At 43.4% G+C, this 16,169-nt stretch overlaps 1 protein-coding gene across 6 annotated transcripts in view; it reads right to left on the reverse strand.

The window, feature by feature from the left end:
* PKHD1 (PKHD1 ciliary IPT domain containing fibrocystin/polyductin) overlaps window positions 1-16,169 on the reverse strand; it is a 251,132-nt gene that overhangs the window by 123,254 nt on the left and 111,709 nt on the right. For all 6 annotated transcript variants that reach the window (XR_008329334.1, XM_053380395.1, XM_053380397.1 and 3 more), the window contains 5 exons: window positions 11,076-11,283; window positions 8,909-9,066; window positions 4,970-5,164; window positions 2,588-2,713; window positions 1,757-1,890 (listed from right to left, as the gene is read on the reverse strand). Coding sequence is in view for 5 of the 6 variants with exons in the window: in XM_053380395.1 (XP_053236370.1) it covers window positions 1,757-1,890; window positions 2,588-2,713; window positions 4,970-5,164; window positions 8,909-9,066; window positions 11,076-11,283 (821 nt within the window). In the remaining variant the exon portion in view is untranslated. The remainder of the gene's footprint in view (window positions 1-1,756; window positions 1,891-2,587; window positions 2,714-4,969; window positions 5,165-8,908; window positions 9,067-11,075; window positions 11,284-16,169) is intronic.

Consider the following 16,169-nt stretch of genomic DNA (forward strand, 5'->3'; position numbering starts at 1 on the left):
CAATATCCACCATCATCAAGCCAAGTCATTCCTTAGCATGATTGTGGGGGACACCTTCCTAGGTGGTCTGACAAAGTAAAATGCAGTGGATCAAACAGTTCACATGTAATCTGGCTCACATGTTACAGCCTAATTCTCACAAGAAGCAGAGAAGCTCCCATGAAAAAACATGGCAACCCATAGATAACTATCATAAGCAGAGAGAAGACTAGGCTAGAACACTCACAGCTATTTTTCTGTATGTGGGGAATTTTATGTATGGAGCAGCACTTAGTCATGTGTGTCTCTGACTACAGGCTGAAGTGCTCCAAACATAACTCAACTACTTCATCTGTGGTTTGTGAGAATTAAGCCTTAGATTGTGCATGTAGTCACATATTCTGAGACATCATCCCAAGTACCAATACAGTGGTACCTCGGGTTACAGATGCTTCCGGTTACAGACGCTTCTGCTTACAGACTCCACTAACCCAAAAATAGTACCTCCGGTTAAGAACTTTGCTTCAGGATGAGAACAGAAATCGTGCTCTGGTGCCACGGCAGCAGCAGGAGGCCCCATTAGCTAAAGTGGCGCTTCAGGTTAAGAACGGTTTCAGGTTAAGAACGGACCTCCAGAACAAATTAAGTTCTTAACCCAAGGTACCACTGTATAAACATTGTTATGCAAGTCATAACAGTTGACTTGCATCAAAATATTTACATTAGTACTTAGAATTATGTGAATTGCCCCTCCCTCTCCCAACATGCAAAACAGGAGGGAAAACCATGGTTATTTAATAAATGAGAATATATCGCTCATATGCGCTCCCAGTGCTGGTGGTGTGGAGAGCAGGAGGAGCAACAGGCCTAATCCCCTATAATCACCACTCCACCATGAAAGAAACAGCTTGAATGGTGTGGGAAAGCAGGAGGGATTCCCCCACCTCTCTCTCATAGCTCAAGAACTCAGGGTCACCTTGTGTGTTGGACTAGGACTGGAGAGAACCCAGCTTAGGTTTTGGTTTTGCCCTGAAAGTCACTGAGTGATCTTGTGCCAGCCACTCACTCCCACCCTAACCTACCTCTCAGGACTGTTGTGAAGATAAAATGGAGGTGGAGAAACATGCATGCCACCTTAAACTCCTGGGAGGATTAGCGGGGTACAAATCACTGTCATCAGACAAAAGAAAGTACTCCTTTTCATGCAGCACAATTAGACAAATTTATAACGTGGGTGGCACTGTGGTCTAAACCACTGAGCCTCCTGGGCTTGCTGATCGGAAGGTTGGCGGTTCGAATCCCCGCAACGGGGTGAGCTCCGGTTGCTCGGTCCCTGCTCCTGCCCACCTAGCAGTTCAAAAGCACGTCAAAGTGCAAGTAGATAAATAGGTACCGCTCCGGCGGGAAGGTAAACGGCGTTTCCGTGCGCTGCTCTGGTTCGCCAGAAGCGGCTTAGTCATGCTGGCCACATGACCCAGAAGCTGTATGCCGGCTCCCTCAGCCAATAAAGCGAGATGAGCGCTGCAACCCCAGAGTCATTCACAACTGGACTTAACTGACAGGGGTCCTTTACCTTTACAAAGGTTGGTCTATTCATTGCTATTAGTCATGATGGCTATTGGGGTGCCACAATGGCAGAGGGGCTATTGCTTTCACACCGTGCTTGTGGACTTCCCAGAGGTAACTGTTTGACAGCAAACAGAATCTAAAGGAAGAGGGGAACCTTGTGAAAACACTGTCACTTATCTTGGTGCTCTGTGACATCCTTACAGCTCACCTCTATCGAATCATCAGGAGCCTGGATGTAGAATCCAGCAGGTGACAAGGTTTCAACACTGGAAAGCCCATCAGTTCCAGAAAGCCCAATAACTGTATTGTGCCATAATAAGTTATTTTGATCCAGCGAATCTCCTAAAAACAAACAAAGATAACACATTAACAAGCTGCCACAGAGGCAAGGCATGCAATGGTCACAGAATATATACCTTGAGATGTTCATTAGTTGGTTCCTGCTCAGTAACTAAATGGCAAATCAGTGACACTTTGCTTACAGTTTCAAAAGCTTGATTAAGAAATGGGACACAACTTGTGGGCAAAGCAGCAAAAGGCTGCTAGGGGACAAAAACGATGGAGATGGTCCAGAGAATCCCTCATTTTGTTTAGATGGAGACTAGATTACGGTTCTTTAATAAAAATTAAATCCATTTTGTTTGCAGCATTTTGACTTGTATTGCAAAGATCAAGATTTCCCTCAAGTGCTTGTAAACCAAAGAGACAAATAAGTAGAAGGAATTACAAAATCCACAGTGCTGTATCAGGTTCTGTAGGTCAAACAATCAGCACCATATACATTATTTCAATTTTTCAATTCTTAGAATAGTTTTGCTGCTTTTATTTAACTGACATTTTCTGGTTTTATATAAAATGTCTGTTTTTCATCTTAAGGGGAAATTGAAAGTTTTTGAAACTAAGCAATAAAATGAAAGGAGTGAAATGTCAAGTAAAAAGTATGGAAATTTTTAAGAAAAAATATAGTTTTGGGGAAAATGAATCTTCTTGAAAATTTCTACTAATATTTCATAACACAAATTTATTTTGTATAACTTACCCACTCTAACTCCATGGCCCATAATGTTGTAAAAAATGTTGTTTTCCACCCTGAAATCTGACACCCCATGCAGGCTAATTCCACGAGCAAAAGAATCTAATACAGCACAGTTTCGAAAATAAGAATCTAGAAGAAGAAGAATTGTATAAAGCAGTAGAATTAGATAGAAGTAGAATTTCATGCTGTATCTTCATTTCTATTTATTTTCGCTTAAAATATTTTTATCCTTTCTTTCAATCATATTTCATAAGACAGCTTGCATCATATTTAAAAATAATATATAAATAAATAACCAAAAGTGCAGCGTAACAAATCAAAGCAAACAGGGATTAAAAAAGCAACTGGAGCTAAAAGCCTGTTCCCCACTAAAACCTAGGGAAAGAACAGGGGTTTTATCCTATGCATGCTTACTTGAGGGTAAAAGGTAAAGGGACCCCTGACCATTAGGTCCAGTCGCGGACGACTCTGGGGTTGCGGCGCTCATCTCGCTTTATTGGCCGAGGGAGCCGGCGTACAGCTTCTGGGTCATGTGGCCAGCATGACTAAGCCGCTTCTGGCAAACCAGAGCAGCGCACGGAAACGCCGTTTACCTTCCCACTGGAGTGGTACCTATTTATCTACTTGCACTTTTGACATGCTTTTTAACTGCTAGGTTGGCAGGAGCAGGGACCGAGCAACGGGAGCTCACCCCGATGTGGGGATTCGAACAGCCGACCTTCTGATCAGCAAGTCCTAGGCTCTGTGGTTTAACCCACAGTGCCACCCCCGTCCCATTACTTGAGGGTTTGAGGGTAAGTCCCAGTAAACTAAACATGCTTAGATTGTTCTGTTATTTGGCATCTTGCCATATGAGGTATCTATTAATTCTGTCTTGTGTTTATTAATTCTATATCATGTTTTTTGTTTTGTTTTTAATATTGCACATTGCTCAGAAATTTAAAATTTTAAGCAGTCTACACATTTTCTAAATAAAGGCCATCAGAACAAGCATTGAGCGGTCCTGAGCTTAGAGTGCAACAAAAAGATGACCCCACCAGGGAGACTCAGAACCTTGGTTCTGAGCATGTGAGTTCTTAAAGTCTGTCCTCCAAATAAGATCATAACAATTGAGCTGATCCCTATGGGACCAGTTGGCTCTTGGTTCTAAGCTATTTAGGGCTTTATAGGACAAGACCAGCAGTTTGAATTGTGCCCGGGAACACATCAAATGCCAGTGAAACCCTAAAAACTGAAAACATACATTCTTTCTTATAAGTAACAGTCAGCAGCCTTTCAGCTTTATACCAAATGAAATGAAGTTTCCACATAGTCTTCATGGGCAACTCCTCAATTAGAGCATTGCTGTAATCTAACCTAGATGCCACCAGGGCATAGATAACTACAACCTGATCACATTTCCCCTAGAAGATATGCTGCAGTTGGCATACCTACCAAGTTAAAGTGCCAACTGAGCATTTGGGAAGCAATCAGTCTGTCTGGATCTAAATGCAGTTCAGCCACGAACTGTGGTCCTGATCCCTCATTCCTGTCTTGTCTTGTGAATGTCATCTTACAGGATAACCAAGAAAGTGTTCTGGTCTTGCTCCCCCAAAGAATCTGGAAGCCAACTGAAATATTTCTAGATAACCAGCTTCATCCAGAGATATTTAAAGTTGATCACCCAGCACCTGTTGAAGCATCATGGTGACATCACCCCAGAAAAGGACATTTTGGACTGACCAATGGTTACCAAAAATCTCCTTTTATTAGTCCAGAAAAAGTGACACCTCCAAAAAATTTCTGGGTGTTATTGTCTGACTGAAATAAAGGTCTACTCAGTTGAACATGAAAGAACAGCTAATAAGCTCCACTCCTAGTTTTGAGTTTTTAGCAATGTCATCATCATCATCATCATCATCATAATTTATTTGTACCCCGCCCATCTGGCTGGGTTTCCCCAGCCACTCTGGGCGGCTTCCAACAAAGATTAAAAATACATTAAAATGTCATACATTAAAAACTTCCCAGAACAGGGCTGCCTTCAAATGTCTTCGAAATGTTAGGTAGTTGTTTATCTCTTTGACATCTGTTGGGAAGGGCGCTCCACAGGACGGGCGCCACTACTGAGAAGGCCCTCTGCCTGGTTCCCTGTAGCTTTGCTCATCGCAATGAGGGAACCGCCAGAAGGCCCTCGGTGCTGGACCTCAGCGTCCGGGCAGAATGATGGGGGTGGAGACGCTCCTTCAGGTATACTGGGCCGAGGCCGTTTAGGGCTTTAAAGGTCAGCACCAACACTTTGAATTGTGCTCAGAAACAAGACTTATGATGGAACTCAGTTAAGGCCAACAACTGTTTGTTTTTTAAAAGGCTGCTTAGATACAAAATATAATAATTTTTGCTCACTAGTCATGTGGGCATTTCCAGCAATGGTCAGTGCACTGAGATGCTTCTGGAAAGCTTGGCCTACATGCCGGAACTGTACACCATCTAAATGAAGCTGAGTCTCTTCACCACTGTAGGCCTGCACAATGACAACAGCCCCCATATCCCGCGATCCAAGTTTCCTCTCACTTTTCTTGTAGAAACAGTCTGAGACGTCTGAAAAGCAATGGTGAAGGTATATAGCATGCAGGGCAAATGTTTAAAAAGTATGAGGCATCTTCACAATCTTCCATCAAGTTACAAAAAAAGAGATGTAATCATGAGACATGAAATACTTTAGGTTTATGACATGCTCCACTCACTGGGGGTGAAGTAGGTAAAACTTACTCAGGCTGGTGGCACAATGTTTGTTCATTAGAGTGCTCACATGATGACCATTCACACAAAAAAATCATAAATGTGCAAAGCAAATAATAACATCTATTCTTCTACTAGTCCTGCTCAAGAAGAATTTTAGTGACAAATACCGTATTTTTCCCTCTATAACACGCAGATTTTTTCTCCTAAAAAGGAAGGGGAAATGTCTGTGCGTGTTATTGAGCGAATGTGTGGTCCCTGGAGCCAAAAAATCAGGCAAAAATCAAATCGCGCTTCACGGAGAAGGGAAACCTGAAAAGAGGAAGCGGCTGCTTTCCTGCATTCTGCCTCAGGGTCTTACTGCTCACCCTCCTCTGTTTCCTTGCTGTGTTTGCTGAAACGGAACAAAGAGCAAGGAAAGCCCCTCCCCTCCAGGCAAGCAGAGGGGAAAGCAGAGTGTGTTCCTTCTAATTCCTCTCTGTGCTCCGGTGCTGCTGGGGGAGAGGGAGAGAGGGGGGGGAGGGAGAGAGAGAGAGAGAGAGAGAGAGAGAAATGGCTGGGGTGGGGGGAAACTTTTGCCTTTCTTTTCTCCCTCCCGTTAAATCCCTCTCCTGCATTCTTAGCCAGCTGCTTCTCTGCACACCACCTCATGTCCCTTCTTTGTTTTTCCTTCGCTCCCCATTTAAAATGTGGTTACAAAGCATAGATCCACATGGATCCTCAGGATCTTTGCATTGGGTCACCCCAAATTCACCATCAGATCACATAGCATGTCCATGGCTACAGCCTGCACCAAAAAAAATCACGCACCCACTGTTGCCTGGGGCTGCAATGGTGCAAAAATGTGGTTACAAAGCATGGATCCACATGGATCCTCAGGATCTTTGCATTGGGTCACTCCAAATTCACCATCAGATCACATAGCATGTCCATGGCTACAGCCTGCACCAAAAAAAATCACGCACCCACTGTTGCCTGGGGCTGCAATGGTGCAAAAATGTGGTTACAAAGCATGGATCCACAGGGATTCTCAGGATCTTTGCATTGGGTCACCCCAAATTCACTATCAGATCACATAGCATGTCCATGGCTACAGCCTGCACCAAAAAAATCACACACCCACTGTTGCCTGGGGCTGCAATGGTGCAAAAATGTGGTTACAAAGCACGGATCCACAGGGATTCTCAGGATCTTTGCATTGGGTCACCCCAAATTCACCATCAGATCACATAGCATGTCCATGGCTACAGCCTGCACCAAAAAAAATGACGCACCCACTGTTGCCTGGGGCTGCAATGGTGCAAAAATGTGGTTACAAAGCATGGATCCACAGGGATTCTCAGGATCTTTGCATTGGGTCACCCCAAATTCACCATCAGATCACATAGCATGTCCATGGCTACAGCCTGCACCAAAAAAATCACGCACCCACTGTTGCCTGGGGCTGCAATGGTGCAAAAATGTGGTTACAAAGCATGGATCCACAGGGATTCTCAGGATCTTTGCATTCGGTCACCCCAAATTCACTATCAGATCACATAGCATGTCCATGGCTACAGCCTGCACCAGAAAAATCACGCACCCACTGTTGCCTGGGGCTGCAATGGTGCAAAAACGTGGTTACAAAGCATGGATCCACAGGAATTCTCAGGATTTTTGCATTGGGTCACCCCAAATTCACCATCAGATCACATAGCATGTCCATGGCTACAGCCTGCACCAGAAAAATCACGCACCCACTGTTGCCTGGGGCTGCAATGGTGCAAAAACGTGGTTACAAAGCATGGATCCACAGGAATTCTCAGGATTTTTGCATTGGGTCACCCCAAATTCACCATCAGATCACATGTCTGTGGCCACAGCATGAAGCACAAAAATGATACATCCACTGTTTCATTCAGAATGTTTTTTCCCTTGTTTTCCTCCTCTAAAAACGATGTGCGTGTTATGGTCAGGTGCGTGTTATAGAGCGAAAAATACGGTAATTAACAAAATTGTTTCTGAAATGTTCAGGATACCCCAAATGTGACTAACAAGAAGGGATGGAGTAGGGAAGTTTGTTTGGTTTGCATTCTAAAATGAACTAATTTAATTCACTGGTGCTATGGATGGAAGAGAAATTCACATTTAAAGCCAAATCTATTAATTTGCACTTTCTGAAAGAATGAGAACAAAAACACAGCCATCCCTCAAAATTCATACTTATCTTAATTTTGTGAGGCAGGTCTCCAATGAATAATTACAAATATATAGGGGAAATGTTCATTAAAATGAATATATTAGTGAAAATACCACACAAAAATGCAATCATGCATTTTATTATGATAAATTACTTGCAAAAATATGTGCATTAGTCAAAACTGCACTAAAAATGTGTTCATTAGGAGAAATTCGCATTAAAACCTTAATAAGGATTTTTTTCAAATCACTGCAGAAATGTGGAGTACTAAATTTAAGATTGAAGCAATGAAAAACTAAGAAAACCAAAATTTACATATCCTCCCATCCCCAGCTGGTCCCATACTAGTATGCAGACTGGAACACAGCTATGGTTCCTCATCATTGTGGGAAAAAAATGTGACAAGTGGGATGCCGTAGGGTTCTGTCCTGGGCCCTTTGTTGTTCAACATCTTTATAAATGACTTGGATGAAAGAATTGAGGGGATGCTCATCAAATTTACAGAGGACACCAAACTGGAGGGGTAGCTAATGCCGCAGAAAACAGAATCAGAATTCAAAATGACCTTAACAGATTGGAGAACTAGGCCCAGGCTAACAAAATGAATTTCAGAAGGGACAAGTTCTGCACTTAGGGGAAAAGAACCAGATGCACAAATATAGGATGGGGGACCCCTGTCTTACTAGCAGCAAATGTGAAAAGGATCTAGGGGTCTTGGTGGACCACAAACTTAACATGAGTAAACAGTGTGATGCAGCAGCAAAAAGGCTAACATTATTCTAGACTGCACAAACATTAAATAATTAAATATATATATACCCTGCCCATCAAAAGAAGTATAGTGTCCAGAGCAAGGGAAGTAATAGTACCACTCTGTTCTGCCTTTGTCACACCACACTTGAAACACTATGTTCAATTCTGGGCATCACAATTTAAGAAGGATGTTGACAAGCTGGAACATGTGCAGAAGAGGGCAACCAAGATGATCAAGGGTCTGGAAATCAAGCCTTATGAGGAGCGGTTGAAGGAGCTGGGTATGTGTAGCCTGGAAAAGAGGAGACTGAGAGGAGATAGGATAGCCATCTTCAAATATCTTAAGAGCTGTCACATGGAAGAGGGAACATGATTGTTTTCTCCTGTTCTGGAGGGTAGGATCAGAACCAATGGCTTCAAGGTACAAGAAAGGAGATTCTGATTCAACATTAGGAAGAACTTTCTGGCAGTAAGATCTGTTTGACAGTGGAACAGTCTCCCTCGGGAGATTGTGGACTCTCCTTCCTTGAAGGTTTTTAAGCAGAGGCTGGATGGCCGTCTGTCAAGGCTTCCTGCACTGCAAGGCTTGGACTAGGTGACCCTTGGGTCCCTTCCAATTCTGTGATTCTATTAATCTCTTTATGTTACCCTTAGAGTACCCTCTCTCTCACCTCCTGAAATATCTGCTTCTTTGCACTGCTGCAGGTGGGAAGCCCTTTCCGTGGTGACATTTCCATGGATGACCACACTCCGACTGACCAATGCCACAAGAGCTCTGAAAACATGGTGCTCTCCAGACACCTGTTCTTCAGCAATACCATGAGGATACCTATAGGATAGATAGGAACAATCGTAGCCAGCTTAGATTTTTGTACCATAAATCTAGTCACAAATGAGAGCCAGAATTCAGTTGCCATCCATACCTTTTGACCTTTCATTAACTTTTGACGAGCTGTTTGCAATTGCCCCACCTCAACCCAAACCAAACAAGGAAAAAACTTGGTTTGTTTGATGATAAATTTGCCAACATAATATTATTTGCCATGATAATAAATTTGCCATGATAAATTATGCAATGATAAATTTGCTTAAGACTTTAAAGATGCCGCAAGACTCTTTGTTGGTTTTGGTTTCCAGAAACTACCCCTTTGGAAATAGGAGATGGAAGGTCTTTGGGGCTTGGAACACATGTTTAGCTCCAGTGCCGAGCCCTGGATTATGTGCTGCAACAATAAGAGTGGGATTTTCTGAGAATGCAAATAATAGTTTCCCTTCTTCTCCAATTGTACCCAGTCTACGCATATAACCATGCACATAAGTGGCCGCTTGAGTTGTGATGCAACTACATGAATGCAGCTTCACTGTACAAGTGCAAGGTTACAGTAATTTCTCCTATATCATTACAAGCAGTACTGTGCATATTAATAGTTCAGTCCTTAAAATGTTTATGAGAAGACCCATTGAATGCAATAAGGGTTAGGGCACAATCCAAATCTCCCCACCCTTCCACACCAGTAGGACTTTACAGAGCAGTGCATTTGCAACCCTGCTGGCGCACAGCAGCTAAAACAGATGGTTGGCGGGAGGGACACAGTTAAGATGGCTATGCACACTTATGCACCCAATTACCCCACACTGGGCCTCATGCAATGGCCGTGAGGTGGACCTGAGAGATGTTTGGATTGCTCCTTAGTAAATGTCATGAGCCACATGGAAATGTCTTGACAGGATTGGCCAGAGAAGGGCAGAGGAATGGGATGAGGGTGCCGAACTGGATTCTGGAGAAGAGCCCAGTGGTGTGGCAGGTGATGATCTAGAGGCAGTGTGGTGTAATGCTTAGCGTTTTGGACTATGACCTGGGAGACCAGGGTTCAAATCCCCACTCAGCCCTGAAACTCACTGGGTGACCTTGGGCCAGCCACCATCTCCTGGCCTACCTTATAGGGTTGTTGTGATGATGAAACTGGGAGAAGAAGAACCATAGACACCACTTTGAGTCTCTTGCAAGATAGAGGGGCTAGATAAATGTAACAGGCAAGCAGGCAGATAATGTTTTTGGATGGAATGGGTTCTCAGAGAAGAGGCCCAGCTCAGTGAAATCAGATAATCTGGCCACCACAGGAGAGCCACCCAACCTGCCTCCACTGCTGCCTCCTGTCAGGGAGGTGCTCCCTACCTCTGGGGAGGTAACACCCATTCGAGGCAGCCATGTCAACTCTGCCTCTGGTGCAAAGTCTCAGCAGATCCAGCCTACTCATAGGAGTGCCCTTTGGCTTGCCCAGTCCTGTGACTTGGGGGAAAACAGTGTGAATGACTGGGCCACCTCGTTCTTCAAAAGGGAAGCTTTGGGGGGGGGTGTTAAGTGTTGAGGCAACTTCTAAGCTTATGCGTGGCCATGTATCTTACAGCTCTGCTGTGACTTCTGAATCACGTAACCTGATCTATGTTTAAGCATAGTAGGGAATCCTGGAATAAAGCGAAGAAGAAGAAGGAGGAGGAGGAGGAAGTCGGAAACCTGTGTACTCAGTCAACCAGTGGAAGCCTGAGAGTAATTGTATTTAGGATTGCAGCCTTAACATAAGAAGAATAACCAAGAACAATTGTAATATTTAGAGAATTGAATCTGAATTAGAATATAGAGTAACTAAGTTTGTTGTGGTATAAGCTTTCGTGTGCATGCATACTTCTTCAGATACACTGAAGCAGAAGTCCAGTAGCACCTTAGAGACCAATTCAGTTTGTTCTTGGTATAAGCTTTTGTGTGCATGCACACTTCTTCAGATACCAAGACCAATTGTATGAGCTTTACATTAACATCAAGGTCTGCTGAAAAAATACCTGAGAGGAGATGAAACATAGAGTTCTGTGCCATTTACAGTCTTGACAGTCACGACTTCCTCTTGTTTCTGGGCACTTCTAGGCCCTCCTCCACATATAACAACTTCATCTCCAGGTTTCCAGTCCACATGATCCACCAGAACTAATTTTGTATCATTGGGACGTGCGGCTGATTTCAAGTGTGTGACTGTCACTTTAGGGACACAACCTACAACATAATGTGTAGAGACATAAAGAGAGACAAGGAGCACAAAGGTATTGTAGCTTGACATTTTGGTCATACAAACTAAGCATTCTGATCTCATCTCCCAACTATTTCAAACCTACAATTCAAGCAAAATCAGTAACAAACAACTATGCATGCTTGCACTGTTGGAACAACCTTTTTGGTGCTACATTGAAATCCCCCCAAAGCTTTTAAATGAATTTATGAATAATATGCCACAATGGTGGCAATGCTCAGAGAAATGAGTGAAGTCCCAGGTCCTCCTTCTCAAAGTTTCCTTAAATGTTCTCTTCTTTCCCTTTCAGTAAAGCTAAAGCTAATGTATTAATATGAATCGTCTCATTAAATAATCATTCTCCCCTCTTCTGTGTTTGTTTTAAACTTAAGGCCAGCTAAAATACAGAGCAGCACACTCATTTTTCTTCCATGCACACTGAAATGATCATGTAGAACAAAACAAAGATGAAAACCCTCAAGCACTTGGAGGCCAACAGAGAAGGGTGATGTGGAAACAGAGAAAGCAATGATCCATGCCGACTCTGCAGTCGGTATTTTTGATGCAACTGTAATGCAAACAAAGGATTCTAAAAGTCCCCATGTGGGTGGAGGCGGTAGACTCTGTTTTGCATATCGATTACTGTATCAAGGTCAGTGTGAAGTATCTGAGAACCTTTCGGCAATACACTTTCAGGGAGCTTGTCATCTACAAATTACTGTTTATACAACACCATCAAGATGCATGGCATTTTGTAAGAATTCCATAACCAAAAATTTAGGATCCTACATCCAATGAACTTACACATTTGGTGTTGACAATGTGGAAAGAAGAAAGTGGCAAGGGGTGTGAGCAAACGCTGGACCATGCACTTAGGATTGGTAGAAATCATAGAGCCGTAGAGTTGGAAGAGATCCCAAGGGTCATCTAGCCCAGCCCCCCTGCGATGAAGGGATCTCAAGTTAAGGTGAGTTTTGAAGAGTTATAGGGCACCACATCTACATGGAGAGAAGCCCAGAGTTGCTGGGGCAACAAAAGAGCGCAGAAACATTTTTAAAAGTATGAGGCTTCCAAGAGTCTGAGGATGGCGGAGTTGCAGGAGCAAAGATCACAGAAGATATTGAAATACAATGACATCTAGTACCATACACACAAGAGAGGAAAGGAAACTATTTATTGTAGGTAACGTTGTAGGCATATTATAAGGTGACTTAAACCATGTGGAATTGTCAATACCTCCTATTTACTGTGAGCTAAGACGGTTAAATAGGCAAAGTTATGCACAGGCCATGCCAAAGGAAAAACCTAAAAGTCAGACATCAGTCTGCATGTCTAAAATGCAATAAAGGGAAATACACTGGGTTGACCCCACTTAGACAAGCCTTCTCAGACTGACTGATTTCCTGAAGTCTTGGACTACCCCCTACATCATCCAATGGCTGAGACTGATGGGAGTTAAGAGTTGGGAAAGCTGAGTGAAATGAAAAACAAATGATCAGTTCCTGCCATTAATACAATCACATTCCATTCAAAATTAGAAAACAAGGACTCTGAACTCTCATGGCATAACAAGCAATCTATGACCACAAGTATTAATGAGTACATCTATACCCGTATACTGGGAACCTGACACTTGATTAACCTTCATGAATTGTGGAAATAATCCAAAAGCAGAAAAGATAGATCGTCAGCTTTCCCAGCTTTCATAAATTACTGGTTCATTAGCTGAAAGTTCCAACAGCTGTGCCAACCAGGAGTGACTAATAGTTGCTGAAGTCGCCTTCCGTGCCATTTTAGCATCGCCTTGAATTCCCCCGGAGAAACCTCAACTGAGTTCCACCTCTTCAGAACAACAAGCTGGATTTCCTCCAAAAACTGGAGTCTGAGCCAATTCCAAAGAAAATTTGGCACTGGGATGAGGGAAGAACTTAGGGAGAACAAGGCCTGGGGGCCAAATGCTTCCTCTGACGATTTTCAAGATGATCCATCACCCCTTTGCTTGCCCTCTGCAACAGACGAAATTCTTTGGGAAGAAGACTTGTCACCAGAAACAGATTGTTCTCAAGGGGCTATCGCAAGCACCACAGCAGTACTTGGGGAGGGAGGCAGAAATAAACCCACCAGAGATGGCATTCTATTTCTCATAAAAGGATGGCAGTCAAAAGCAAGGGAAATTAAAATCACTCCGATTATTCTTTACCAAAAGGCCTGCCACTGGAAACATTCCCAAGTACTAAAATATGGATTGGCTCAATGCAACTCCTCAATTATTTAATTCATTTTTTAATTATTAACTAGTGCCGGTTGGAAAACAACTCTTCCACAGACTATTTTTGGAGGCAACACCTACACCAGTTAGAAGAGAAACATAACTGTGCACTCTGTAAATTAAGACACATAAATGCTTTCAATGTATTGCAATATCAACAATGCAGCACACTGTATTACTCCGAATATCTACAAAATAACTGGATGCGACCTGCACTCTTTTGCAACAGTACATGTGTGGAGCACCCCATTTCAAATCCACTGCCATCCTCATTCTCAGCTGCGTTAGAAAGTAGCTTCCATCCCACTCCCCATTCTTCTTCAACTCAAAAGAGAAAATAAGGTTTTTGGGGAAATTTGGTAACTACTCAGTAGACTAGGTGCACAAAGTTGCTTTATAGATGCATCCTTTGAGGTGTTAAATAACCTGCTTGTGCTGAAACTGTATATTTGAAGTTTAACACAATAAAACAAGAAAGAGGGGAAATATTACAAGCAAAGTATGCTGAAACTATCGTTGATGGGTCTAAACAGAGGTTGGCAACCATTTTTTTCTGTCAAGAACAACATTCATCTGTCATCTGTTCTTTCAGTCATCTGCCGGGGAGGACATGTGCCAGCAGAGTGCAGGGATCCAACCAAGGCAATGTACCTGGGAAATACTGTTGTTGGGTGTGGGACCTCAGAAAAAAATAGTCAGGGCTCCTGCTTTTATTTTTCTCCGCCACCCCCTTTCCATCAACATACTATTAGGCCAAGGCCATAGGATTTGTTTTGTTTTGTTTTAGGAGGAAAATAAAGCATATCTTCCCCACAGAAGAATGCTGCCAAATTTGAAACCATCAAATTATTTATTTATTTATTTATTTATTTATTTATTTATTTATTTATTTATACCCCGCCCATCTGTCTGGGTTTTCCCAGCCACTCTGGGCGGCTTCCAACACAATATTAAAATACAGTAATGCATCAAATGCCAAGATCTCCATGGGCTACCAAAAAAACACCTGGAGTTTCCCCCCATGAATTTTCTTACCTTCTGCTGTGGGCTTCCCCAAGTGCAGTGGGGTAATTTGGGGGCAATTTCCACGTCCTCAATCCTGCAATTCAACACCCACCCAATGCAAAAACCCGTAACATGCCGCTGAGCTGGAGTTGTAAGCGCTCTGCATCATCCGAAGTGCCCTGTGACTCACCAACAAGTGAATCTGCAGCCTTCAGAAGCCTTTGGCCTTTCTTTGCTTTTTCAAGAGAGGTCTCTCCATCAGTAGGGTCAACATGGAGCCCAGTCTACAAAGGGTTACCAGCTACCAGAGGCGCCAACTTGCCCCTCCATGCAGCAGGCCAAGCCACGTGGCATCCCGCCAGTGCTTGCGCGCTGGGTGTTGAATGGGGAGCGTGGAGCTGTGCTCTGTGCTCGGCCTCCTTCTCCTCATGGCATTGGAGGGGGGGGGAGACAGAGCGTGGCTGCTGGGCTCCGTGCTTAGCCTCCATTTCCATGCATGTGCCTGGCAGGGGCAGAACACGCGGAGGGCGATATTCACTCTCGCTCATTCCAAACCCCTCCCAGTTCCTGGGCTCTTGGGCAGGGGCTGGGGTCTGCAAAGGGCAGCAGCAGGGAATGTCGGCCCCCTCAATATTGGGAGGGCAGGACCCCCTGCCTCAAAATACTGAGGCGACTGAAGCCTCTTGCACCCCTTATACCCCTATACCTGGCTCCTCTGCCAGCTACCCCTGTTCTACATGCAAACCATGTGCAATACCATTGAATTGTGGCCCTGTAGCAACAGCCTGCATTCAGTTTTTCTTCAGCAGCTCTGGAAGCCTAAAATCTTCCTCTAAACATTTTGCCAAACAGCTCTTGGATAAGTTAAGTTTGACCTGAGCAAACTGCAGCCATTCAAAATCAACGTGGATTTTCTCTTCTATCTTTTCTATTTGTGCTTTGGCAACATTATGAGCACCAGGGTAGCTGAAATAGGAAGGAGCTTCCACAACTTCTATAAATCAGGCGCTGTTTGTTCCCTGTCGTGAAAGTTTAGAGCCACCTCCGTAAGCCACTTCAGGCCAAATTCTCTGTGTAGGCAGCTTGTTGATGCAAAGCAAACTTCTCTCAAGTTGCTTATATGCTGGTTGACACTCTGCAAGCTTTTCATACGTTCCCTCTGATAAAACAGGAGGTCTTTGCTTATTTATGATGACTAAGTCCTCTAGACATGGAAAATGAATCTATTCCGTATCACTATTTGCTGCTAAGGAATATTCAGTGTCCTGGGTTACTGAGAACTCCTTAAGCAAAACCCCCTGAAGCTTCCTAGTATCAAAGAGAAAGTACTTCAGAAGGAGAACAGCCTACTGCAGAAAAGTAGAATTTCTCATTGCAGCATGGTGCAAAATTTGGAACTTTTCTTGTACCATCTCATATCAGACAACTTTTCTTCTTTCTTTTTTCACCATACATAATATTTTGGAAAGGGGATAACTACCTAGAAACACAAATATTAAATCAATCACAGTGTTTTGTGGCTTATACTTGTGAGCAATTTTCAAGAACGTGTTATTCCTCTTACCCAAGAAGCAGGCCTTCAAGACAATTCTTCTCCAT

Source organism: Podarcis raffonei, chromosome 3, assembly GCF_027172205.1.
Source record: "Podarcis raffonei isolate rPodRaf1 chromosome 3, rPodRaf1.pri, whole genome shotgun sequence".
NCBI lineage: Eukaryota > Metazoa > Chordata > Lepidosauria > Squamata > Lacertidae > Podarcis > Podarcis raffonei.